General features: G+C 36.2%; 2 protein-coding genes across 8 annotated transcripts; one reads left to right on the forward strand and one right to left on the reverse strand.

Annotated features, from left to right (window-relative positions):
* Positions 1-994: 994 nt before the first annotated feature.
* Positions 995-12,065, reverse strand: LOC106179950 (uncharacterized). 3 transcript variants are annotated; one of them, XM_086998300.1, is made up of 4 exons: positions 11,900-12,065; positions 3,457-3,543; positions 3,138-3,216; positions 995-2,875 (listed from the first exon to the last, which is right to left on the reverse strand). In XM_086998300.1, exons 1-4 carry the CDS (start codon positions 11,979-11,981, stop codon positions 2,722-2,724), a joined length of 402 nt encoding a protein of 133 aa, XP_086854426.1. In that variant the 5' UTR covers positions 11,982-12,065; the 3' UTR covers positions 995-2,721. The 3 variants fall into 3 exon arrangements, with proteins under 3 accessions (XP_086854426.1, XP_013419232.2, XP_086854437.1); XM_013563778.2 differs by lacking the exon at positions 11,900-12,065 and adding an exon at positions 5,023-5,248 and having other exon boundaries at positions 1,900-2,875; XM_086998311.1 differs by lacking the exon at positions 11,900-12,065 and adding an exon at positions 4,932-4,991 and having other exon boundaries at positions 1,900-2,875.
* Positions 11,970-25,699, forward strand: LOC106179963 (ubiquitin-associated and SH3 domain-containing protein B). Of its 5 annotated transcripts, none has more exons than XR_015331573.1 (13): positions 11,970-12,107; positions 13,951-14,004; positions 14,552-14,738; positions 16,101-16,287; positions 16,624-16,793; positions 17,284-17,486; positions 18,279-18,372; positions 20,295-20,397; positions 20,674-20,796; positions 21,264-21,356; positions 21,752-21,994; positions 24,775-25,161; positions 25,192-25,699. XR_015331573.1 is itself a non-coding variant. In XM_086998290.1 (13 exons), exons 1-12 carry the CDS (start codon positions 11,980-11,982, stop codon positions 24,021-24,023), a joined length of 1,824 nt encoding a protein of 607 aa, XP_086854416.1. In that variant the 5' UTR covers positions 11,970-11,979; the 3' UTR covers positions 24,024-24,037; positions 24,775-24,947. The 5 variants fall into 5 exon arrangements, 3 of the variants coding, with proteins under 3 accessions (XP_086854416.1, XP_086854409.1, XP_086854410.1); XR_015331574.1 differs by lacking the exon at positions 25,192-25,699 and adding an exon at positions 23,785-24,345 and having other exon boundaries at positions 24,775-24,903; XM_086998290.1 differs by lacking the exon at positions 25,192-25,699 and adding an exon at positions 23,785-24,037 and having other exon boundaries at positions 24,775-24,947.
* Positions 25,700-26,338: the final 639 nt, after the last annotated feature.

Below are 26,338 nucleotides of genomic sequence, written 5' to 3' on the forward strand. Positions count from 1 at the left end.
TTCAACCAGACACATATCTTACATGACTTATGGCACAAAAAATACAGATTATCGGTAACATTCACCCCGTCAAATCTGATGTTCCACAAAAATTAAATCAGCAGCCAAAATTTAAACCAATGCTGTGTATTTGACAAAGCACAGTTTTTAAACATGTTGTGACAGAAAACAATGACACCGCGATTGTGTAAATATTCTAATTGTCTATGAGTTTCCATATTTGATTCTAAAATATTGTGCCGTAGTGCAGATTCTATGCATTAGACCCAAATGAGATTTTGGTGGAAAAAATGCTACTTCGCTGGGAGCAAGTTCTACATTTGTACATCGCTGAATAGGTCATTCCTCTTTCCCTCTTTCTGATCTCGTTGCAGAATTAAAAGAAACTGATTGGAAAGTATCAGCTTCGTTTGTTCAAGATATGAAAGATTACTTTATTATTTTACCTTTTGCACAAAATCACTTTAATAAAGTTGGATTTTGAATACAAGAAAACTTCTTTAGCACAGACGTTCCTGTACAGTCTTGCTTATACAGACTTCATTAAAACAATAATTAAAAAAGCACAGTAAAAAAAAATCTTCATTTAGAAATAATTTTTATCTCCCCTCAGAGCCATACTTATTCTGAAACTCCTCTGATAACTATTTGACCACGACTGTGTGATCATGGGAAATTCGAATAAAGCCACGCCCGGCCTGGCCCATCTAGAGCAAATCAAACCTCAAAATATGTTAAATACAGTCGATAAATGTGCATCCTGCTATGCATTTTTTAATCTCATTTCAATTCTCAGTTGGCATAGAGAATGTTAAAGTTAAATCTCCAGATTAAGCACCACTAGCCGAGTTTCTGCATGATGAATGATGAAAATGAGCTCAACGCAAAAATGTGTCAGAACTCCCCTCTTACAGGTACAATCGAATGAAAGGAAAATAATTAAGTTCTTTTTTTCTTTTAACAAATCACAAATTTGACTCACAAGTCTACGACATTAATTCTGATTTTCTTTATTTTAATACTTCTTTGCATCAACACAACCTTACGTTATAGGGTATCATGGAATTTAATGGTCCCCGAGGCCAACCTCCACTCTGAAATAGATGGCACTGATACACAGCGGGTTAAGGGTAGTTTTTAAGGAGTGTACCCACTCCCACTCCTTTTGCCTTTAATCGTTTGTCGCTATTATTTTTCATTTTCATTTACTTATTCTATTTATTAATTATTTCATACAGTCATTCTAACCGACACAAGGTAAAACACGTGTAGGCCTACTATCTTCCTTTATCCCTCTGAAGCCTTCCTTACGTCTCCTCTAGTAAAATCCCGCATTCCTACCCCTTCTTCTTTCTCGTTACAGTAAAATCCCGAACCTTCTGGAAATAAGGATGGCCTGTTACAGAAATACGTGACTTGATTACTTCATTATAGAACAGGACGACAGTAATGGAAACTACTAGAAATGCGACAGTTGAACCAGTTTTGAATGTCTTCTCTGAACGCAATCCCCTCACCTCAGCATGCTGACATGCGTGGATTCTTATTCTGGCACAGAGATCGAATTGACGAGGCATTATCGATATTTTCAAACGTTGTGCATATTTGTTTTTGGTTTATCTAATTTTGTTTCTAAATTTTTCATTTTTCTCTGAAAAACATACTCTAGTGGCAGCACTTCACTTAAAAATTCATTGTAGGTCAATTTTCATATTTATCAAGCATGTAGGCCTACTATTATTCACTAGCCTACTTATGCATAGCCTATGCATAACCACCTTTCTGTCTTAAAACTTCTGTTTTTTTTTTAACCAGACTTAGGTTAAGTACCGCAATATTTCAATTTTATAATGAAGTGGTCAATAATGGGGAAGGAACCTTCCAATACACTAAACCTAATTATGATCAATATTTATTCATACGAAGTCATACATACACACAATGGACAATAGAAGTGTCACCCCCTGAATCAGAGTAATCAAGTAGGTACATCTTGAGTAGTTATAATGCCTGGTCTACTTATAATGTGACTAATGAGTATAAAACTGCTGTACCATGGAATTGTATTGTTGGTTTGTGAAATTTGATGTTAATAACAGTGGCGGATCCAGAGATATTTTCTGACAGTCTTCCAAATTATCTTTGTTGCGCCATCCCCCATTTTTTGACCGTCTTCTGACAGAAAAAAAAGATATCCGTCAATGTAAACTTGAAAATCTGACCGTCTTCCGGAAGACCCAGAAGACGGCCTAAATCCGCCCCTGAATAAAATGATACCAGGAGCATATCCAGGCCCGTAGCCAGCAATTTCAAAAGGGGGGTTCGTTTTTTGAAAAAGTGGACCCTTTTCCATAAAAACTTCATGTACCTAGATCAAATTTTACCCAGAGTGGACCTTTTCCCAGCAAAAGGGGCGGTTCTTTCGAACCCCCGACCCCCCCCCCGGCTACGGGCCTGATATCATTTAAACAACTCATAGAAATAAAATATATAATACAAAGATCAGCAAAAACAAATTGAACTGATAAAAATAAGATAGTACATGCATACAGTGTCAAATGATTTTCGTGTCCTGTAAGTTAACTCCCCTTAAGATTCATCCTTTAATACTAGCATAATAAGCTGTTCCAGCCACTGTTCTTAAGCACAATCATAACTGTTACCATCAAGCATGAGATAGAAGCATAAGATACACAATCTGGTTTGCTTATTATAAATCATCTACCGGCGTAGGCAACCATGGCTTTGCAGATTTCTGTTAAATACATTCATGGAAGCGACCTCTTTTTGGCCCATTTCAGCTTTGCAGCTCTCAGAAACACTGCCCTTTGCCATATAAATGCAGTGCATGAATTGAACGTAATGGTCAACTCGGCTGAAAGAAAAAGCTTTGGCATTAACTTGAATTTTTTATTGATTGCAGTTAAATTGTATTTTATTGATTGCACACACAAGCACATTGAATAAATGGATTGCGACAGTATTAGCAGTTATCACAGTAGTTTTACATATTTATCACAATAACATACATGTATACAGATCGCAGTTACGCGATGAGGCACGTGTGTGGTTTATCCAATTTAGATACATGACTGTCACCGATCAAACTGGAGAAAACCTGTAATTTATATACCTACCTGACGCAGTCTGTTGATTTCATCTTAGGGACCTGACGGTAACATCCCGCGTACTTAACTATGATCTCATCATTGCAGCCTAAACAAATCATTTCAAACATTATTTTAATGTGTCTCCTCATAAGTCATCTCCTCATAAACAGGTTATCAAAATGTCTAAGGTAAGGGATGTATAATGTTAATTGTATAAATCTTTTTGTAATAAAAGACACGCACCGCTCCTAACATAAGCAAAAAACATAATATTCCAAGCTTACGACTGACAACAGTTGTGCTCTGTAGTAGCAAGTAACTTGTCAAATACAACCCATTATTTTACCTGATTTCTTGCTTATTATTTTTTCGGAGTCCATTAGTTCTCTGAGAAAAAGTTTCAATAGGGACACATCGTCTTCGGTCTGCAATCCTGAAATATAAATGTGAACATGTTCTAATGGAACCGAGAAGATCGAGTTACTGTAGTTTTGAACGAGTCCAACAAAAATCTGAACCACAAACAGTGAGTCATAGATGAACATATGCTACGAACTACAAACTACGAACTACGGGAACCCGAAATAAAATAGCGGGTGGAAGTTAATTCTCAAGGAGAAAAAATACAATCTGAGTGTAAGAGTTCATAATACCGAAGTACTACAAAAGAAAAAAAAACCAGACTTGCATCATTTCTCTAAAATCAGTGCAGTCTTGAGGGCAGTGGAGGCGGTAAGGGGCACGGACAATAACATGTCCCCCACCATTTTTGAACTACAGCTGTACTAGTATCTGATCCTAGATGAAAAACTGTAGTTTGTTCAAAGACCCGAGACAATGATTTGCTTGGGCTTATTAGAGCATTAGTTCTTGCTGCCATTGCTCAAGACATCAAGATTTTAAAGCACTTCGCCATCACTGTTAGTTGATATAGTATTTGAAAATAGAAAACTAAAAATATTCCAAGTGGTAACAGCCTAATCAAAAATATGTTCAAGGGTTTAGAGGCTGTAATCAGGCTCTGCTGGCTTTCGCAGGTGATCACACATAGAACTCGAAGGTAATCCCAACTCACTCTGGTGATATGAGCCAATAAGAGGTAATACTGCATTGACCTGCTTTAAGACGTGCGTTTTCCTTCCAACTTCTTTTCTTTCTATTGTGAGCAAAGAATAAATAACGATGCATACAGACGAGACTCAATACGATACGCATAGAAGAAAATGTTTGAGTAAGGAGTTGTCCAAATAAAAACAGGTTGTATATTTCATATGAAAAGGAGCTGACAGCCTAAGGTGGCATTCCTGTAGATGCTGAGTTTTACATTGTCAATAAAAACATATAAGACAGCTTTAGAATGTTTATAATGCTCATTCAAACGTCTACGCGCTCAAATAATGCTCTTTATTACATGCGTCTTCCCTTAACTTATTATGTTTTTAAAATCTTCCTGTCCTGGTGCTTCGAATGCCGTTTATATAACCAGTCTCTGATGTCTACTCGGCTTCATGCCCGTTTATTCTGGCTGCGAGTGCCACCCCCTCAACCTCCACACACACACACACACACACACACACACACACGACCAATGTGTATAACCACGATGATTCGCGATGTCTTGGTGACTTTTTCACTTTCATAGTCTCGGCCTTTCTCTGCTTTAGGCGCCTATTCGCGTTTTAACGATTGAAGTATCAAATAAAATAAAAAATGTCAAATCGCTAACGCCCTGTAATGCTCACAAGTGAAACTACCCTCAAGAGTTAGGCGAACAAATATTACCCCATGCCAAGGAGATCGTAGAGATCGCTTGGACAATACCTTGCAAGACCGTGCGATTAATGGTCATGAATCAAATATCCAGTCGTATCAATCCTGAAATGACGCATCACGATTTGTTTGTGTCACTTACCTAAAGATGCTGAAACTACCAACATACACAGAAAAATCAAATATCTTGCCATATTTTTCACGATGTGGTCCCAAAAATATGCGTGTGTAATTTATATACGGAATAAGGTGTCTATCTGGTGAAGCCTGTTCACTACCCGGTAGGTGCTGCTTTATATACAGTAAGAATTAAGAATGGGCGACTGTCTGGTAAGGCATTGTGTGGATTAACAAACGCCGCGACTATAAAAAATGACAAAATAAACCTTATGCGCGAGGCGGCATTCGTAGTCTGCCGTCCGTGTCACAAGTATGAGCAACTACTGCACGGTCGCAAGAAGCATTTTTCTATTAACAATGGTTATTTTTGTAAATACTTGCTTAGATCATATTTTCTTATAATAATTCTATGCCGGATTTTGCGGCAAATCTCATTTTTATTATCGTCACTGTATACTACAGTTAGCCTAACGCTTTTAAACCCATAAAATTTCTTTTTAGAAGCTGCTGGGCAACTTTGCCTTGTTTTGCCTTCGTCACGCTGTCAACGACTTTATCCTGTGCGATTTTTCTTATCTAATGAAAGTGGCGTGCAGGAAGACAAATTTTGTTAAATATAAAATTTTGTTAAAAATAAAATTGTAAAATTGAACTGTTTTGTTTTTTAGCAAGAAGCAATTGAGGTCTTATTAGTGTAATTTTCATCCCATCAAACTGTAGACTAGATCTAAAGCGAGCAAGAAAGATGTGATATCACCACACCTAACTGTGGCAGCAGTGTTCACTTCTGCCGCAGCAACATACAACACGCCCTTAATTACTGCCTTAGTATTTGTAAGACTGAGACATCATGACTATAATTTCGTGTATTTCACAAAACATAACGGATGGCCTAAATAACAATGTGACGAATTATTTCTAATTGCAGGTCCAATACAAAAGAAATTTCAAAAGAAATATACATCGTTAGCAAAAACAAATTATGGACATCAAAACGCATGCTGTGGCATTGAAATTAATGATTGGGGCACTGCTATGAAAAGTAAAACTAAATTTGCTGTATCCACATCTTTTTAAATTCATTTTGTGCTCTTTTGAAATAATGCATTAACCCAAAGTGATTTGAAGCCAAATGAAGAGAAGTAAAAAAAAAAACTTCCACAAGGACTACAAGATATGTATGTAAACGAAATGAAAACATTTACACGATACAAAAGTATCCTCCCCAGATAAGTGAGAACGTCTACATCCAGTCTATATTGTTATCTAGTGCTACCTTGCACTGTAAACTGCACTGAGGCGTAGTAGACTACGGTATAAACATGTATGGACCAGACTTTATACTGACTTTACTTTTTACCCAATTAACCCATTACAGTGACGTCATATTTGCTCCGTAACACTCGTCCAGCGGCCATTCTGGAGGGAAAGAACGACGGGGAATAGTAGCGTAAATATAGGTGAACCAAATAAAATGAAATAATCTTCATATCGTGATCAAGTACACCAAAAGGAAAATAGTATATACATGTGAGAACTTCAGCTGATCAGCGTGATCGACCCATATTAACTCAAGACAGTCCAAAGACGTGAAATCCTGACCTACCCCTGTATCCCAACATCGTGGAATGTTGTCAGAAGCTAGTTCAGTTATCTTGTACTTCATTTTTCTTGTTCATTGGGTAATAAAAGTTATAGTTTTAGAGTTTACTGTGTAATCATAAGTTCAACCTTTCATAGAAGCACCTTTGTACATAAAGGATAGATATAAGGAGAAATTTGAGCTGACTATCGGGATCAACCCTTACGGACTCAAAGAAGACAGTATGCAGGGTTGTGACAAGAAATATTGCTGTCAGATATGATTTAACTGTACATCATGAAGCTGTCAGAAATTATTTCAGCATTCTTGTGCTTCATTTTGGTTCATTAGGAAGTATTTGTAACATGACTGTTGTTTGAGAGTTCAATATTTTACCATGAATTCAACCACTCACAGTAGCAACATTGTTAGCATTTTATTATTAGTCCAGACCTTCACAGAAGCAATGTATTTTTCAAACTTATGACATTCAATGTAACATAACAACAAGTCAGTTCATGAATTGATCTTTATTTGATTGAAAATGTAGGAAAATGCACATTTTGTATGGATAAAAGTAAACATAAAATGCAAAACACTGTTGCACAATTCAATGACAGATTATCAGGGTCCCTTTCCTTTTGGTTGATAACACTGACATGAAAAATATTTCCATACTTTTAATGATGCAATGACACATATACATGAGCATATCAAGTCGAATCAAGCCACCATAATTTGAGAAACCTGTTTAGTATATTTTTAATCTATGTCTAGAGAAATGCTTGATTGAAGACTCACAATTGATATGTGCTGTGTGGGTATGTACATATAAGGCCTTAGATGGTGTTACTAAGCAGTTTGTAATTTTATTTAGGAGAATTCCTCAACTGGTGGTCACAATTTAAAAATGCACAACCTACATGTACAACAGCCATCTGTTTCTGCATATCAGACCATCTGTGGGAGGTGCACCATACAAAATTTTATATTTCTTGCAAACTTTTCCATTTAGCCTTTAAAAATATGAGAAAGAAAAAAGTGTTTTCATTTCTTCTTGTGCTTCTGCTCACAATTCTAAATAAATAGAAAACCTGTCCTTGTTGTATGCAAGCTATCAGGATAACAACTTTAAAACAACAAATGAACAATTAAATAAATAAACAAATCCAATTAAATAACTCCTGTCATGCACTGAATTTCACTCTCCTGATGTTCAGATCCTGTCTCCTCAGCTGGTCACAAAGATATAAGAATATTTTTCGCTGCTTCTACCTTGTGTGCCATCTAGCTGCCTTTTGTACCTGTCACCTTTTTTTTTTTTTTTTTTTTTTTTTGATAACCAAGATTTATTTGCACCCAATCATTCAGTGTGGCTTGGTGGGAAAATGTCAGATCAATTTCCTAAATGTAAATTAACAAAAAAAGGTAACAATAGTTATTTTTATTCATATTGTAACTTGCATCATAATACAGTACAGGTAGGAAAACACAGAATTCAACATTTTTCAAATTCATTTCATTAAGTTCATTCAGTTAAATGGTACCTGAGCTAGAATATATGCTTACAAACCAGATTTACTCTTAACACTACACTAATCTAAAATCAAGCCACTAACTTCCAAAAACACATGACACAGGTAATTGATTTAATTGGCCCAGCTGAGCTGTGTAGTAGTAGTAGTTTATTATAATCACTGTATGCGTATGATTACATAATAAATATCTAGCGAGCAGAACATTACATACAGGGATAAATGATCAATAAAGGCATAACAAGTATAATATGTAGCGCAATACACTACCATGACAAAAACTTATAGTTCGGTACACCGTTTTTAAAAGCTACGTTTCTGATATTTTCAAGACCTTGTATACATATGAAACGACTAAGTGCAAATTGTTCTTTGAAAATAGATCCCCTAAGGACGTATATACCAGTTCAGGGTAGGCTGAACGCATCGCTGATGTGAGCTCGCATTTGCTTATAACATGTAGCTCTGTTTGCATTTCACCACACTTGCAGACACGTTCGTTCCTCTCTTTACGACACCAACGACCCGTTTCGATTGCCAATCTATGAGAACTTAGCCTAAACCTAGTAGTAGCTATACGTAGATATTCCGGGATATCGAAGCGGTTTGCGTACATATCCCACACTTCCAGATTGGGGTTCATTTCTAAATAAGTCGTTGCTTTTGTTTGATTCGAATTTTTAAGTTGATCTTTTAGGTTTTCAATGTCCAAGTAAATATGATCGGATGTTGCTAACACTTTCTGATAGTACGTTGACGCTTTTGTCTTACACCCCATTCTCATAGATTAGATCGACCTACATTGGATCGACCTAACTCCCTGGGGGTTCACGCTAAATAGCTGTCAGCCGGGCGGACACGAAAGTTAATTACCCCTTAAAGCTTGTAGTAGGCGGGGACGGACACTTAAGGGGGATTATCTGACAGTAATCTAGTGAGACTCCCCGCGGTGATAGATCGATCTAAAAGTTGTGAGAACAGAGCCTTAGCATCTGCACAAGTTTTCCACATGAATATGAAAGGGTCGTCCTCCATGTCTTTGCGTTCTTGCAACAATTTCTCCAGAAAATTACGTTGAGCGTCCATTACGCGTGCCTTTAGTGTGGGCAAGCCCAATTCGAGGAGACAGGTGTCGTTTCTCGTTGATGCCCGTACACCTAATAACGCTTTTACACTGTTTATGTACATGGGGTTTGCCGTATCTATACTGTTTCCTATCCATGACTCGCATGCGTAAAGAATGGATGCAAACAATGCGGCGTCGAGCACTTTCCTCTTTATGCTGAAGGGGAAATCAACGTTCTTTGTAACAAATGCTGTATATTTCATAACATGACACTGCTTCATGTCCATTTGTTCCCTTACTGCTGTATCACTTTTTCCATCTTGAGTGAACATTGCTCCGAGATAACAATACTTGTCACAGGTCTTAATTGTTAGACCTTCCACCTCGAGGTCCTCCTTATCTTCAACGGTACCGTTTATAACCATTATATTGGTTTTGCTCTGATTCATCTCCATCCCTGACTGGGCACAGAATTGTTTTAGTATTTTTACTTTTTCTATGCATGCTTTTCGGGACGTTGCTAAGATAACAGTGTCATCCATTAACAATAAACAGTGCAACCACATAAGAAAACCGTCATCTTGGCACTTTCTTAACTCCCTCACTAGGTCATTGATATACAGAGTGAATAAAAAGCAGCTCGTTGGAGATCCTTGCCGCACACCTAACGAAGCTGATATATTGGCTGCACCTAGAGCCATGCTAGTGTTACTATAGATTGCGGCTAATATTTTTACCATAGAGTATCCACAACCGTAGCGGATCAAATTGCGGATGAGCGCCCCACGTGGGACTTTGTCGTATGCTTTAACAAAATCCACATAAACTATATACAGTTTTTCTTTTTTGGACATAGCATAATCAATAGCCAAGCGTAGAGTTACTATATGCTCTAGGCACCCTCTTCCCTTCTGAGAGCCCGCCTGCTCTCTTTCGGGTTTAAACCATCTTTCTAAACGTTTGCATAGTATAACATCAAACAGTTTAGAAAATGTGTCCATAACTGCAATGCCCCTGTAATTTCCAGTGTCCGTTCTAGGTCCTTTCTTATATAGTATAACTAAGCGGGACAACGCCCATTTCGCTGGGATCAATGTGGTGCTCAAAATCATAGAAAATGTAAGTACTAGAAAAGTTATCCACCGCTGTGGCAAGGTCTTAAGTATTCCGGGGGGGATGCCGGAGGGTCCTCCACTTTTATTCGGTTGAACTGCTTTAATGGCGTCCCGTACCTCATTCTCAGTAATTTGGTCATCAGTCATTGGTATATAAGGGCATTCCCCAGGGAGCGGCGTGAAAACGGGGTCAGCGTCGTTAGGTGAAAGCAGCTTTTCAAAATGCTCCTTGAAATCCTCGTCCGTCGGTCGCTTTTTTGCTGCGTCGTTTAATTCTAGCGTCCCACTCCAACCGATCGCCTGCCATATCTTGCAATGATCATTCATGCTGTGAAGCGCTTCCCAGCGGTTTGTTATTGGTCGTTGTTGCTCAATTTGGTTTGATTGGTGAATCTTTGCACGATCTAGACTTGATCTCATAATGCGGTCAGTTTCGTAGAAAACCTGGTCCAAGTTATCATATGGTAGATTCGGCGGTTCGGCGTTTCCCAGAATCTCCTTAAATAAGGTAGAATCAATATCAGTCCATTTAACTTGCCGATTACTACATGATGATGGGTGTGTGTCCCTTGTCGGTGTATGATCATCTAGCTGTGATACGCGGTACAGTAGAGAGTTCAGGATGTCTGCGGTTGATGAGAGCTATTCCTTAAAAAAAGTAATGCCTACTGGGGCGTGGTTCGATGGTAAATCCACGCTGTCATGAATTATCATGTTAGATGTTGCGGCTACGAGGCTCGGGGAGACAAAGCAATGGTCCAATTCTGAGACCCATCGATCCCTTTGTCTAAATGTACATTGTACTGTAGCCTTGACACTAATTGACAATAATGCTAACCAGGTATTAAAGAGGTAGATGACAGCAGATAAAATCCAAAGAGCACCATAACTGATAACAAATTACACCCAAGGCAATAAGTGAGTCTTCATAATGAAAGTCGAAACCCTGCCTGAGTATTTCCACACGTTTTTACAACACACTCTCCACCAAGACTTTTTGGGCACTACTAATATGCAGTGTACGTGCGCTCATATCTTATACACCTCGGTCATTGGTTTTCTACTTTTTTCTTTTATGGTAAAGGCTGCACAGCTGGGTCTTCATTCTTTGCTGTAAAATAAATTAGTTTTATCCTTTACTTGTCCGATGAGTCTTGATTCAAAGCCACTCCTCAGTCTCTCCTCCGTTTACGGTTTTCGTCCCTACACCTTGGATTGTTACCACTGCAGGCAGTCTGTGAACGCTTGTTAAGTTATTTATCTTCTCTCTATCATATACCCTGCAGTAATTCATCATTTTACTCGGTTTAATATCAAAGAAAACACAGAAATTAAATGCTAAATTGTACATGTAGACATGATCATGTGCAGCAGACGATTCCGGTCTCCCTCCAGTATGGCTGCCGTTTGTTTTGATGACGAGGGCTACAATGGGTTACTAGATGGTGGTTTTTATTAAACGTCCAATAAGACATCAGTTAGAAAGTGGTATAATGATATTATTATGATATCAGCATATTAGTGTAAAGATTGCAACCTAGAAGAGAATTTAGGTGCTTTTAAGCAGTTGAAAAATCTTCCTGGCCTGAGAAGGCACCTACCCCTTCCCCAGAAATGACATGAGATCGCCATGTTGAAGCCTGATATGACATGCCTCCATGTCATAGAAAACCTCACGACCATGGCTGGTCCAGCGCCCGATTCTCATCATGAGCTTTATAAAAATGCTCGCAGGGCCAGCTTGTCTTCACCTAAAGGAACATCAAGCCTTGATATACTGCTGCAGATGGGATTCTCTAGACTGCGGGCGTACGTGTTCAGATTTATTTATTGCAGTATGCCAATGGCTTTGCTGTGTAAATACGGCTTACTGTGGTGTTTGGGAGCCACCCACTCGACCCAGAAATGCTAGTAGTAGTAGTGCTTTGTTTTGTACTAGTACTAAACGTCAGTTGTTAAACCCATCTCTATAAGTTGTTTTTATTGTTTTATGAGTGAATATGCGACGAGACAGAAAATCTCGTTTAGAGAGAAACTGCTTACTGCACAATGTAGCGCAGACGTTAAAAGTTACAATGGGTTTGAATTCCCAAGACGGAAGTACGTTGAGTGTATTGATAATTTTGTCTCTTTTACACACAAATTGATACACAGTACACTTAAAATAATATGTGAACCAAGCACCTACATATCTTGGCTTTCTTTGTTCCAAATACGTGCATGAATTATAGCACAGGTGCTGAGCTTTATTTTGTCCTGATTTTAGTGTGCATCATAACTTACTGGTAATTCCTTTTCTCAGCCCGAACCATTTTCAAAAAGGAGTAATGTGCTCTGTACAATCTCTGGCACATAAAGAATATCCTGGGGTATTTAAGCCGATTTACAGTTCTCTGTTTGCATTTTTGGCATTCTAGATCACAAACCTAAAGCTTGAGATCACAAGTGGCTATTTTGTCATATAGCCTGAATATGCATAAATACTAGTACTAGTAGTTAAGGGAATGCATTTGGTCCAGAGACTTTAGCAATATAAGGAAGCACAGCTTGATACAATGTACCAGTATCTTATAAAGCAAAGGCAGTGGAACTTGACATCCTACCCTTGGCTTAATGGGGAACAAGAGGGGGTGGGAGATGATAAATTAAAGTATTTCAGCAAATTTTCCCAAAAAAACAGACATGTAAGTTAAATGTTTAAAGCCTTGTCTTAACATAAAGCATTTTCTTGTTGCCGTTGTGATACAATGTTATATTGATGTCAACATTAATTGTGCCCTTATAATGAGGATTTCTGCTGGTTACTGACAACATCCCCCCTATAAGTTCCAAACTGTATTTTTGTTTTCTTGGGAGCTTTATTTGATAAAAAGGCTACTTGATTTGGAAAATCAGCAAGATCAGTTTATTTTAACTAAACTTAAAGTTATGGCCATAATCGTGTTTTCTGTGTTTATTTGCTAATATTTCTTGTGATGTTTAACCTCCCCTCCCCAAAGTATCAGTGTTTTAGTTGAAATTTGCTAGTAGGATTTGCTTCGTGAAACAGTAGGTCGAGTTTGAAAATCATCATGGTTAAAATAACTTGCTGTGAAATATCTGTCTAGTTTAATGTGGTTTTAATCATTGAGAAACTATGAAAATAAAAAGTTAGGGAGATCAACATGAGCTGTAACATCAGTCTTCATGTAGGGTTGGTTTAAAGGCAACATATATATTGTATGCAAGGTACACACTTTGTGTTAAGGGTTTAATTACTTTTGACTATTTCTTTAGTCTTCATTGCAAGTTATAAGAATTAAACACAGCTTTATATACATGTATTCACAAAGTGTCAATATTAACAGTGAGTGTGTTTCCTGTACATGTATAGGTGACACATCGACCTACATATACATATAGCTTCTGTGCACAGTGTCCTTCACCTGCAGTGCCGTCTGTATTGAGTGAGATTGAACATTTTACTGGTACATCCTGTTCAGGAGCTCGGGCTTCCTAATGATTATTACCTACTGAAGTATAGTTGATAGTGGAAGTGAGAAAGATATTTGTATAAAAGCTTTGTAAAAGTCGCAGTATGATTCCATACAATTTAACATGATTCATAACCTTTTTGCATGTCTATTTTTAAATCATTAGTTTTTCATTTCAGAGAAAAAGCCATTGTTGCAACTGGGGATAGAGGTGGTAATTTAGCTGCAGACTGGTAAGCTAATATTCAACACCTATTTTTTTATTACTCTTTTCTTTAACTATTTTTTAATCCTTATAATTTGAGAATTATTGTTTACATGCAGGAGATATGTTCCAGTGGAGACCAAATGTGATATTTTGTGTAGAACATACATATTCATTCTATGGAAAACAGAGTATAAATTTATTGCTTGGTTTCTTTAAAAAATTAGAAATTCTGTTTTTTTAGTATTTATTTTTTAAATATAAAACCCCATGTATTAGTATGTAGTAATCAGAGAGTCATCATGTTGATAATTTTAAAATATGATAACAGTTGATACCTGAGGCAGCATCTGTATATCAGTCACTTAGAAAGATTACAACCATCTCATTTTACCAGCTTTCCTGGTATCCTCTAACCAGACTCTTCTGCCATTAGTAATCAGCATTATGCCTACTTGGTATGATTTTGGTATTTTGTGATCGTGCCATACTGTCACGTTGGATAGAGTCAGCACATGGAGAAAGAAATCACTTCATTGTAAAATACCTGTGACCAAGTTAATGGCTTCTTCCAGGTTGCTATCTCACATAAATGACCCCAATCTGGATTTTGATATGCCCAGGGAGTTTGTGTTGTACTTGTGTCCAACAGGTGACCTGGCCACAGATCTTGACCATTACTGGAAAAACACATTAGCACAGTGTGGATGGAATGGGGCACACAACTTTTTACCACACATTACACTCTGTCCATTCTTCAAGGTGAGTGTGTTTAAAGAATTGCTCTTATTAGCATGTCAGATATAATGAAAAAAATAGAAAAATATAAATTGAAAAGGGACTGTATACATGCAGAATTGTATCCTGAAGATAGTTATGATTTTTCTTGGAATCCTCATATTTTCTAACTTGTCAATACAATTTGCTCAGTCCTAATCAAAGATGTACATGTAATAATTATGGCAGCATTTTGGAAATAAAAAAATATTTTCTACAATTTTTATTGTTGGGGTGGCTTTCACAATAATTCCACCATCATGGGCCTCTTTGTTATGTACCAGTTGGGGATAAAATTGAACTTTTATTGGTGAAAACTAAATTATGCATTACATAAAATGCTTCCCATTCTGGAGTCAAACTAAAGAAAAAGAGACCCCTTAATAAATTTGAGACATTGTTTTATTTCCCATTTTTCTAACAACTGCAGATAATAACTCTAATTTATTATATATCCAGTATGTATAATTACACTGAAACTAATATTGCTGTGTCCTTCCAGTTTGTAAGCTTGTTTTATTGCCAAAAAGCACATCACTGTCTCCAGGCTGCTTGGGAAAAATTGAAGAACTATTCCATTTGGTCTTTGTTCTGTTTCTACTTTTAAAATATATTAGGTTCAGTACAGAATTTTTTTCTCATCTCAGACAACTATGTCCATATTTTTTTATATCTGTTGTTCTTTGCCACTGTTTTCTCTAGGTACCTGTGTATACTGTTACAGTGTGAAGATATTATAATTAGTAGTAGTGTTATTCGGAACATCTGAGAATAGGGCATTTATGTTCCATATGGGTTCTTTTTATATCAGGTTTACATGGATGACACAAGCAGAGACTTGTAAAAAATACATCATTGTTAAATTATGTAAAATGTTTCTAAAATTAATTAGTTCTTGGAAGATTTTTGTGTGGTTTAGTGTTAAAGATCATCTGGTCTTCAGATCAGCAGTAGTGTCATTTCTTTCAAAAACCACTTGATGAACTTATGATATGGTCAATCAAGTCTTGAAATTTCTTTGGTCAATATCTTAGGACCCATACAGAATGAGTAAGGTCGCAATAGGGAGTGTGCACTAAATCCATTGGCGACTCTTGCTGCATGCCATCCGATTTTAATGTTAAAACAGAGGAGCAGGCCTCCTCCTGGCTTGGAGTAGAATCCAGAGAAACAGGTGATTATAGGAGTATGTTGGAAGTGTGTTAGTCTGTTAATCTGATTGCATTCAGCGAGAGTCCTCATGGGGTTAGTGCACTTTAGATAATGAGACCTAACTCATTCAGAATGGCCCCTTAGGCCCCTTGGCCCCACAGAGATCCGTCATTGTGCTTCTTATTTTTTCCACAGGCAAAAGATTCTCAAGTGCCTCACATCCTGTGTGCAGTAGAAAAACAAAGGGAGAAAAGGTATCCAACACGGGTTGATCTCAATCACTTCACTGCTCCAAACTTCATAGGGTTGTTTGTGGGGGAGAAGTGTGCAGCAGTTCTCAGGAATCTCGTGGCAGAATTTGCAGAAGATGTTCACAAATCAGGTGAGAAATTTTGCATAAGGTATGACAAAGATGACTTGATCATGGTATTTTATATGTAAAAGTTGTAGGCTCACATTTCATGGTCTAACAGCACACATAACCAGCCTACTGAGATTTTGTCCCATGGTAAGGATATCCAACTTGATTACAGTCGCATCTTAATAGTTACCGGTAGAATATCATGTTCAGTTGTTTTAAGTTTGAATTAAAAGTTGACGTAAACCATGATCAAAAAGAAGTGTGTATTGCAGTTTATCCTTACCTGTGCCAAAAGAAATTACTCCAAGATGGACAGTAAAATTATTGCAATTTTGAACTTAAACTCAACATTAATAGGTGTTCAGATGGAGGCCCACCAAAAACAGCTTCACGTCACCCTTGCTTACCAGTATTCCCCTGAACAACATGCACTCCTGGAGAAACTGTCCAAGAGCATCAAACTGGACACGCCCACTCGCTGGGACCTCCGACTTTATTCCAGGGATGCTAGAGCTCATGGGACAGAGGTGATACTCTTATTTGTGTGACCACTTACTGAACTTGATTATTATTATTATTTTTTTTATTTTGCTTATCTTAATAATATATATTCATTTGCTGTACAGTTAAGATACTTGAGCAAGGTTTTTATCTATGAAACCTGCACATTTAACTTAAAACCTGAAATGTGTGTAAACTGTGCATATATGTTTTGAGTTACCACATATAGTGCATGTATAAAATAATTTAATGTGTACAAAAATATCGAAATTACTGAACACTGGGCAAATAGATTAAAGTTTTAAAGTGATATTCTAAATTATTCTTAAGTGACAGACAGTTATGCTACATGTAAAATTATATTTGTAAGAGTAAAATCTGCTATATCATAGATTGCACAAGCATTTGTCATTTTCACTTTACAGTTGTGGTTCCCCTTCCAATTGTGATTGGTAAAGACTCACTGAATACCAGATATTTTCTTTTTTCAACAATTAACCTGCATGTTCTTCACAGGTACGCCGTGTACTATATGCCTACCAAGCACGACAAGATGATGAGCTGGATCTGATTCTTGGTGACTTCATCTACATGAGTCCACTAGATACAGGAGATCCTGAGTGGAGACAGGGAGTGTCATGGCTGACTGGTTGTAGTGGAAAATTTCCTCTCAATCACACCAGCAGATCCCCAGAATCGAAGACATGGACACTGCATAAGTAAGTAGTAAGGGTGCACCTGCTAATGATAATGGTTTATTTATTTATTTTGTAAAATACAAAATGATTTCAGCTGGGTGTAAAAAGAGATTTCACACAATGTGTCTTGTTTAATGTCTCACAGAAAAAATAAATTAACCGAACTTGTAATGTTCATGACTTGCAGAATTGACTTAATAGTATATCTTTTTCCATATTAATTCAATGAAAGAAGTAGATTGGCTGAAGAAAAATTTAACTGGAAACTTCTTTATTTTGAAGGTCTGGAGCTATCTTGTCAACCACACACTAAAACTTGCTTTCTACATATTTCTTTACAATTATAATACATGAACAAAGTTTTTTTTTTATCCACACAGTATACAAATTCAACTGAAAACCTGAATCATGTACTAATTACATGCTTCATTTTGATATCATTTATTTTCTAGATAATTGAAAAATCGAAACAATTTTGCGACAAAAAATTGTCAGGGATGATTTTTGTATTTTTTGCGCACTGGAATACTGTTTCAAGTATTTGGAGTTTGCTATTTTTCGTTTTTGTTTTTTAATGGTCATACTGTATGGCTTATCCTCTGCCAATCAGTCTGATTGAAAGCATCATCCAATTCTGTTGACAGTGATATCTGTGCATTCAGACACACACACACACACACACACATACACACACACACACACACATTTGTATATGATAGCATTTTTTTCGGGTAGCAATAATTGTGTGTTTGGTTACTGATGTATACAATTTGCGGTTATTTTAACAAAAAGCTGAATTGATTTTGGTTTTAGGTCTGTAGAAGTTATATCAAAGCAGCAACCAACATCAGCCTCTGGTGAGCACCATGTGGTAGCTGAGGGTTCTAAAGATGTTCTCTATGCTAAGGTCTGTTTAAAAAGCATGGTCACAGAATATATAGATCAAGTTTAAATGAATCTGGCATGGAACTTATATAATGTAAATTGCTTTTTTCTCCAAAATTACTTTATATTAAATGACCACATTGAATACTGAGATAACATCAAATCACATAGAGTCAGCAGCATGTTTTTCTTTTATAATTCCTTATAAAACTTTGTTACTTCAGAATATAAAATATGTGAATACACTAAATAGAAAAGTTTTTGATTTTGAAAATAGAACAACTGGAATGTGTTTTGCTGTCTTCCTCTACATTTAGAGGAAATGAAATTATGAAACAAACCAAAGAACTTTGAATTCAGATATACTAGAGCCTTAATTTATGTTATGCAGTTAATGTAGTTAGATCGTCCGGTACTGTTAAAAGCCTAACACAGGTGTAATTAAAAACCATTGCGAGACACACACACAAAATTGTACATGCTGACATCTCCATAAAAGTGATTTAGGATATCTCAGTTATAGTTATTAAAGAAATTTAAAACATAAAATAAATTTACTCCTAATATGTTTTGAGTTTTTTTAAACTGGATCTGTACAAGAATCTGGTCTTTTGAGATATGGCAATATACTTAAATATATGTCTTAAAGACTTATTGTGTCAATGACAGGTTGAGTTTTAGCAAGATACACAATAGATTTGACTTTTTTCAGTCACATTTGTTGGGCAGAACTGCACCATTGGAGTTAGGTTTTAATGAAATACTTATTAATATATAAAGCAATGTTAGAATAAAATTACAATTTTATCTTAAAGTCTTTATTTGATAGCTTTCTTTACTCAGAACTACCAGTATTGTACTCAGAATGAAAAAATTGAATTGACCCTTCCATTTTTTTCTTTGAGTTTGGTCATTTAATCCCATTTTAGGTATAAACCAGGGCTTTTGCCCAATTTTGTTTTGTTTTTCTCATAACTGTTGCATAGCAATCGCACCTTTACCTGTAAATACAGTGTAGCTTATACTGATAACATATGCATGGAATTCTCTCTTTACAACTATTCAGGTGAAATAAACACATCTAAACATTTTAGTTCAACAGTTGTCTAAGAAATATTTATAAAGTAACATTCAATCTCAAATGACTTGTGATCAAATGTAGCCATGACCATGCACAGATACATGTACATCATATGGTAATGGCCTTGAGTATTGAATAATCTTGATAGTATAGTGCAATATAATGTGTGCACTTTGCACTCCGTCTGGCACATTTCTCTGCATGCTTGATCTGGTGATTTTGGTGCCTGTGAAGTACAGACTGCTCTATTATTTAACTCCTTAGAGAGAGGTGAATCCTGGCCCATCAGCTTTAGTTTGGATGGTACAATGTAGTTAAGATATTATCTCTACTTGTTGTCATAGAAGTCTTTTGTAGTAACTTTACTTTTCTGAAATTGCTGTTAATATTTATGACTAACTTTTTTAATTTCAATTTTAATTAAACCACAGAGATGCATATGCATTTCATGTCCAATACTGGTTATATATAAGTAGTGACCCTTACTATTTCATACACAACTTACTGTACTTATAGTAAAGTATAAGGCTTCAGTTACCATTAGTCTTTCCATGTGAGCTATTGCATTTAGTTGTGTGCTTTTTCTGTTGCTTAAAAATCTGCGTAGAACAGGTTTGATAACATGCTATTTAAGGTCTGTTATAGAACATGTATGGGTTGTAAAGAGGACTTACTCTTAGCTGTTTGCAGTTATGACATTTTTCAGTTTAACCCCAAATAATGCTACTGTATCCAGTACATTCAACCATTTAACAGATGCTACGTTTGAATTTTCCCTATTTTGCAGTAAACTATAGTCACAAAAGAAATGCTTAGTATTCATGACAAGTTAACTTCAGTCTTCTGGTTATTTTAAAATTTAGGTTCAGAAGCATCCACCACCTCGTGTTTTGATAGTTGTTCGTCATGGAGAGAGAATGGACCAAAACTTTGGTTACAGTTGGATGGATGGGTGTTATAATGGAGGTGAAATGGTTGTGTTTATTTTGATATGATATTGGAAGATCTGTAAATATTTGTTAATTTGTCCTTTAAGCAATTTGATTTGCCATTTATATTGGAGTTGTGCGTGTAGTTAATGACCAGAAAGAACACATCTTTTAAGCAACTTCTCATGCAGCAAAAACATTTCGTTAGGAATGCTGAGACATTGAAACTCATTTTTGAAGATGTTCTTTAAATGTATGCAAATAACTTGAGTGTTCAATGTTTATTTTATTAATTTAATATTTATTTTTGTAGGTGTGTATGTCCGTAAAGACCTGAACATGCCTAAAACTATTCCAGTACGGAAAGGTGGCCCCATGGATTACCAGAAAGATTGCCCACTGACAGTGATAGGGACAGTGCAAGCTAAAATGACAGGTACATAAGACAAAATGTACATGTGCAGGTGTCAGTTTAAGAAAAAAGCTTTGACATCTTTTTTTATATCTTACCATAATAGTTTGAAAACATGTCGTGTGTGTGTGTGTGTGTGTGTGTGTGTGTGTGTGTGTGTGTGTGTGTGTGTGTGTGTGGCATTAATAGAGTGGAAACAAGTATTTGAATGCCACCCAGGATGAAAGCTGTAAGCTTATGAAAGCTTTTTGTAGCCAGTTGAGTTGATCAAAAAATATCTAAAATGGTTAAGTAATCATTATTTAAATTATCTAAAGGCATATGAGAATGACCTGCCTCTGAATGAAAAGGGCACATGAATTATTCCATGTAGCAAATTTTAATCAAATGGAAAAAAAAGAAAAAAGAACTGACACAAAAGTTACCCGCATAAGCAAAAAGCAGTTCATTTGATTGTATTTGATGTATGATCAATATTTATATTCTTCCAGGTGAGGCTTTGAAGGAACAAGGAGTAACATTCTCACATGTATATGCATCGCCTTCCTTCAGATGTGTTCAGACTGCACACTACCTGTTAAAAGGTGATTATGTCCATTTTTTTCTTTAAAAAAGATGAAAATGTCACATATTATACAATTATCAGTTCAACGCATAATAAATTTTTGTTAAGTATTAAAAAAGATATCAAAAATTAGTAATTGTCTAAACTTGGTAAGATTTTTTGACTGTTTATTCTGTGCCTAAGGCTCTATTCCCATAGATTTTAGATCGATCTATCCCTGCAGGGAGTCTCACTAGATTACTTTCAGATAATCCGACTTAAATGTCCGTCCCGCCTACTACAAGCTGTAAGGGGGTAATTAACTTTTGTGTCCGCCCGGCTGACAGCTATTTAGCGTGAACCCCCAGGGAGTTAGGTCGATCTAATCTATGGAAATGGGGTGTTATATTTAAGTTCTGCTTCCTTTTCTCTTAGGTTTAGGGCAGGACTGTGTCATCAGAGTAGAAGATGGTCTGTTTGAGTGGTGTGGCTGGTACAAACCAGGGATGCCTGTGTGGTTTACTCCAGCTGAATTACGGCAGAATGGGTACAATGTAGACTCCCAATATAGCCCCCATTATCCAGCCAAAAAATTGACTCCAGATGAGAGCATAGATGACTACTACCAGAGGTGCTACCATGTTACCAAGACCATGCTAAAAAGTCATGAAAAAGAAGGTATACTGTTTAAAAAATTTAAATCCTCTTTCTTGTTTTTTTTTTTTTTTTTTTTTTTTTTTTGACAGATATTGTAAAGATATTGGTCAAAGTACTCAATTTTAGTGATGTTTGAAGGTCAAGCAGCCAGATGTTACATATTAATTTTTCAGTTATCATTTAGATAATTAAAATCTGAAAACAAAGATAAAAAGAAAAACAAAAAAGACATATATCAGTTCTTCAATTTGTTCATTCATCTTGAATTTAATTGTGAAAATGCAATAAAGACAGAGGAAGAGATAAATTATAGAAGATGAATTTAAAAAATGTTTCCCATCTGAATACAAATCATTTAAAATGTGAAGAAAGGGGAGGGGGCAAGCAGGAGGGGGAGATGAAATATTCTATTGTTCCTGATACTATAAAAACCATATTCATAAGTGACATGTTTATGACACCTGCATCTTGCTCCTTCATCTGCATAGATGTCCTCTATCTGCTGAATAGACAGCATGAGCCAGACACCCCTGCCTGCTGATTTTATTTTTCTCATCTAGCTATTTGTGGTTACCCATTATCATTTGAAAACTGTTAAGACATACAGTGGGGGAATGGCTGTTAGTTATCATAGACCACCAGACAGCATTATGATTTGATTGCTCAGTTTAGCCCCTGACCATCAAATATATATTAACTTTAGTGCATATAATATCAGTTTCAATATGCAAAAACAATGTTTTTTTGTGGTTAGTACATGTTCATTTTTTCTCAATTTAAATAACTTGTATAGATTTAGTTATGGTTTCATGTCATGACCTTACTATTTCTATCTTCCTTCTGAATTTAACAAGCATGTATCTCTGTGTAATAGATCAACCTAACATATCGGGATATTTTCTGCACCTATTAATATGCAGGATTTATGGAATCTTATCATCAGATATTTTCTTAGAAAACCTTTACCTGTACCTGTTGTAACTGGTTTTAAAGCAGAAACTTAATGGGGGGGGGGGGGTCTTGGTGGTATGAGCCAAATTAAACACATTTAAAATGTATTGTAATATATTCAGTTTATGATCCTAAGCAAAACTGATCTTTTTCCTTTAGCTTGTGCTGTAAATAATGGGCAAACTGGCGCATTCAATAATTACTGCTTCAAATAACAAGACTGGGAAAACAATGGAGTGTTTTATTTTATTTTCTAAAATTGATCTCCAAAACCTTTCATGCAACTGTTATTTTCTCAACGGATTCCTGTTAAATATGTCTTGGTATTATTGCGGACATTTGGGAAATTTCAGGGAAAATTCTTTTTTTTTTTTTTTTTTTTTTTTTTTTTTGCTATAAAAGTGTATATCTACACAGCCCAGACCCTCTTTAAGGTTATAAATATGTGTGAATCTCTTTGGCAAGCTACAATAGAAATGAAAAATGGCAGTCACTTAGGGTGAATTGAAGATGATCTGATGGTCAAATTCGTCAGCAGGTGTATTGAGAGATATTTTAAAAAACTTGGTCCTTATTGCATTCTTTTTATTAGAGTCCAAGTTAAATACCAATAAAACGTTTCCACATATTCCAGATTGTTTGTTTGGAACTTGTTTCAATATAACATGTAATCAATACACAGCAGTGGTAATATTTTGGTGCACATTTTGAACAACTCTTAAATCTTTGAACCTAATAGTTTTGCATTCATGTTGCATGAATTCTGTGTGATAACATGAAACTGTACCCTCTGTTTTATTCATCAGTTCATTTCTCCTTTTTTACAAATTTGTGTGCATTGCATTTGCCGTTTGTTTCAGGTAATGTTCTCATAGTGGCTCATGCCGCCTCCCTGGACGTGTGTACTCGTCAGCTTGTGGGTGGGCAGTCAAGAGAATCTGGTCCCTTTCACACCATTGTGAGACAGGTGCCCTACCTCGGTCTGTGTGCATGTCAGACGAATAAAGACGGAAAGTGGGAGATTGTCCCCCCACCTACTCCTACTCTTGCTCATGGGGGCACACACAGTTTTAACTGGAAATGCCTTTTGGGTCAATAAAGCTGGACTGACTGGTAGTTGTTTTTGTTGTTTACAACAGGTGCCTCCTCCTGCTTTCCCTCCACTACTTAATAATAAATTACCAGAACACATACAGCTAATATGCTAGTGTTCTCTTTAGAGTCTCAGTGATTGATGAGTTCTGTAACATATATATCCACACAAAAGTATCTGAGCCTATTTAGTTATTCAACCCTATGAGCAGGTGCTATATCCTTTTTTCTCCGTCTTCTTTTTGAAAGTTTTACTTCAAATTTACTGGATGTGCTTGTTTGGTAATCTCTATGTATGGATATAAGTTTGCAATTATTTTTGTGATATGGTAAGTTAACTATTATGTTTGTGTTATTCTACTCAAGTGTTATATATTACATTAATATGAAGTTGTAATGATGGTACACATACATGTACTTACTTAGCAGCAGGCATGGATCCAGCTTTTTAAAATGTTATTCTATGGTTTCTTAATACTTAGAACAATGACATGATTGCTGATGGCAGGAACAGTGCATCCATGATTGTGATGAAGGGTTCCTGGTTAGAGGTAATGCAGTCAAGAGACTGTCTAAAACTCAAGATTGCGGTCAGTAATCATCCAAGCAGCAGAAGGCATATTGGTCAATATTGGTTTTGAACTGATGGATGGAAACACCTCTCTTTCTTCCTCTCTTCACTTTTGTTAGGCTCAGTTTACATGATAAACAAAACAATTGTGGCAAGTTCTTTCCATATGTTCACTCTCAATTTTTAGGTGGTAATATATTAATTGTGGGTCATGCAGGGACAGCTGAAGTGTGTACTCGCCAGCTGACAGGGCACTACCCACGCCCTAAGAAGGCCTTCCTAGCCATTGCCAAGCAGATGCCCTTCTGCGGCATATGCTTCTGTGAAGAAACTCTGCAGGGGAAATTTCGAAAGTGGTGCATTCAGGAGCCCCCTGTCCCCATTCTCAGGCATGGACACAATATTGAGTATAACTGGAAGATGTTGTTATGATAAAAGGGAAATACAAGCCAAACAAAGGTCTAAGACTGGTCATCTGGTCATAAATCACATGTAGAAACAGTTAAAGAGTTCTAAATATTCATGCACTTGTAGCTAACTAGTAATCAGGGACATTTGCATTGGTCAACCTCTCATATATATATATATATATATATATATATATATATATATATATATACTATGGTCTGACTGTGTTGGTTATACTGTATTGCTTGGACAACCCATTTTTATTGTATTTAAAGTTAGAACTCGCACATAGTTTGTGACAAGATGTATTTTTGGCATATGTTTTGCCTTTGTTGAAAGTATGTAGTACATGTAGGTAGTATATTGTGGCTGTGCCATGAATTAAGGATCTTTACTTTTGCAGCTGCTGGTTTGTTTCAGCTTGCATTCTCTAAAAGCTTATGTTTTATTCAGTTGCACCGATTCTAATAATGAAAAAAATTAAGAATCTACTGTTTAAATATCCTTTTCAAAGTTACACAAGTGTGTAGGTTAAAAAAAAGCATCAGAGTCCCATTCTGTCATTTCTGACAATTAGTTTATTCAATATGCTAACATCGAAATACTCAAGTAAACTGACCTCAGTAAAAATACATAGCTATGTATAAGTTTATTTACATAGCTATAGATAAGTTGAATAAAGGTATCACAATATTTGAGTAAAATTTTATGTTGTTACTTTCTATATTTTTGAGTTAAAAACCTCGCCAACTAGGGAAAGTTTGCTTCCCAATCCTGCATTAAAGAGATATTAAATTACAATATATAGTATTGGATTTTCCTGTGTACTGCAAACATGAGTAAGTTGAAGGGTATGTGCATGTGGATTTAATTCAAATGTCACGTAAGTAAATGGATCATTATCAGGCTTTGGATAATAATGAAAAGAAATTCCCCAAAGAAAAAAAAGACAAAATATCATGCATCCTGACAAGTGTCACTGAAAAAATATATGCATAACACCCCTACTGTATTGAAATCTGATATAAGCTTCAAAAGTATGGAACGTCAATAAAAACAACGGAAAAAGCCTGGAAGAGACTTTTTTTAAAATTTTTTGAGAAGATTAACAAAAAAGTTGTTCTTTGTTGAACTAGATATTTTGCAATCAGAACCATCTGAAGTCTGTAAAATGTAAAGCTTCAGTTTCCATTTTCTCATTACGAACACACGATTCACGTGCCCTGCTAATTAAGTACTTTGATCTCATTTCAACCCTACGCTTTTATACTGCAGGATGGTAAACTGACAGAACTAAACGTCTCAGTGATGTTCTGGATGAGGCATATGTGTGTAGGGTGGAA

The sequence above is a fragment of the Lingula anatina genome, chromosome 1, assembly GCF_051362555.1.
Source record: "Lingula anatina isolate TDL-2025a chromosome 1, LinAna3.0, whole genome shotgun sequence".
Taxonomy (NCBI): Eukaryota; Metazoa; Brachiopoda; class Lingulata; order Lingulida; family Lingulidae; genus Lingula; species Lingula anatina.

Bases quoted from the DNA above. Each gene is read 5' to 3' on its own strand.
- LOC106179950 (XM_086998300.1), bottom strand. From the start codon at position 11,981: ATGGTCGTGAGGTTTTCTATGACATGGAGGCATGTCATATCAGGCTTC. The intron at 3,217-3,456 runs GTAAAATAATGG...TGATTTGTTTAG, and splicing joins AATAATAAGCAAGAAATCAG to GCTGCAATGATGAGATCATA. The intron at 2,876-3,137 runs GTAGGTATATAA...TTTTTCTTTCAG, and splicing joins AAATCAACAGACTGCGTCAG to CCGAGTTGACCATTACGTTC.
- LOC106179963 (XM_086998283.1), top strand. From the start codon at position 11,980: ATGGCTGGTCCAGCGCCCGATTCTCATCATGAGCTTTATAAAAATGCT. The intron at 20,797-21,263 runs GTACATAAGACA...ATATTCTTCCAG, and splicing joins AGTGCAAGCTAAAATGACAG to GTGAGGCTTTGAAGGAACAA. The intron at 21,357-21,751 runs GTGATTATGTCC...CTTTTCTCTTAG, and splicing joins TGCACACTACCTGTTAAAAG to GTTTAGGGCAGGACTGTGTC.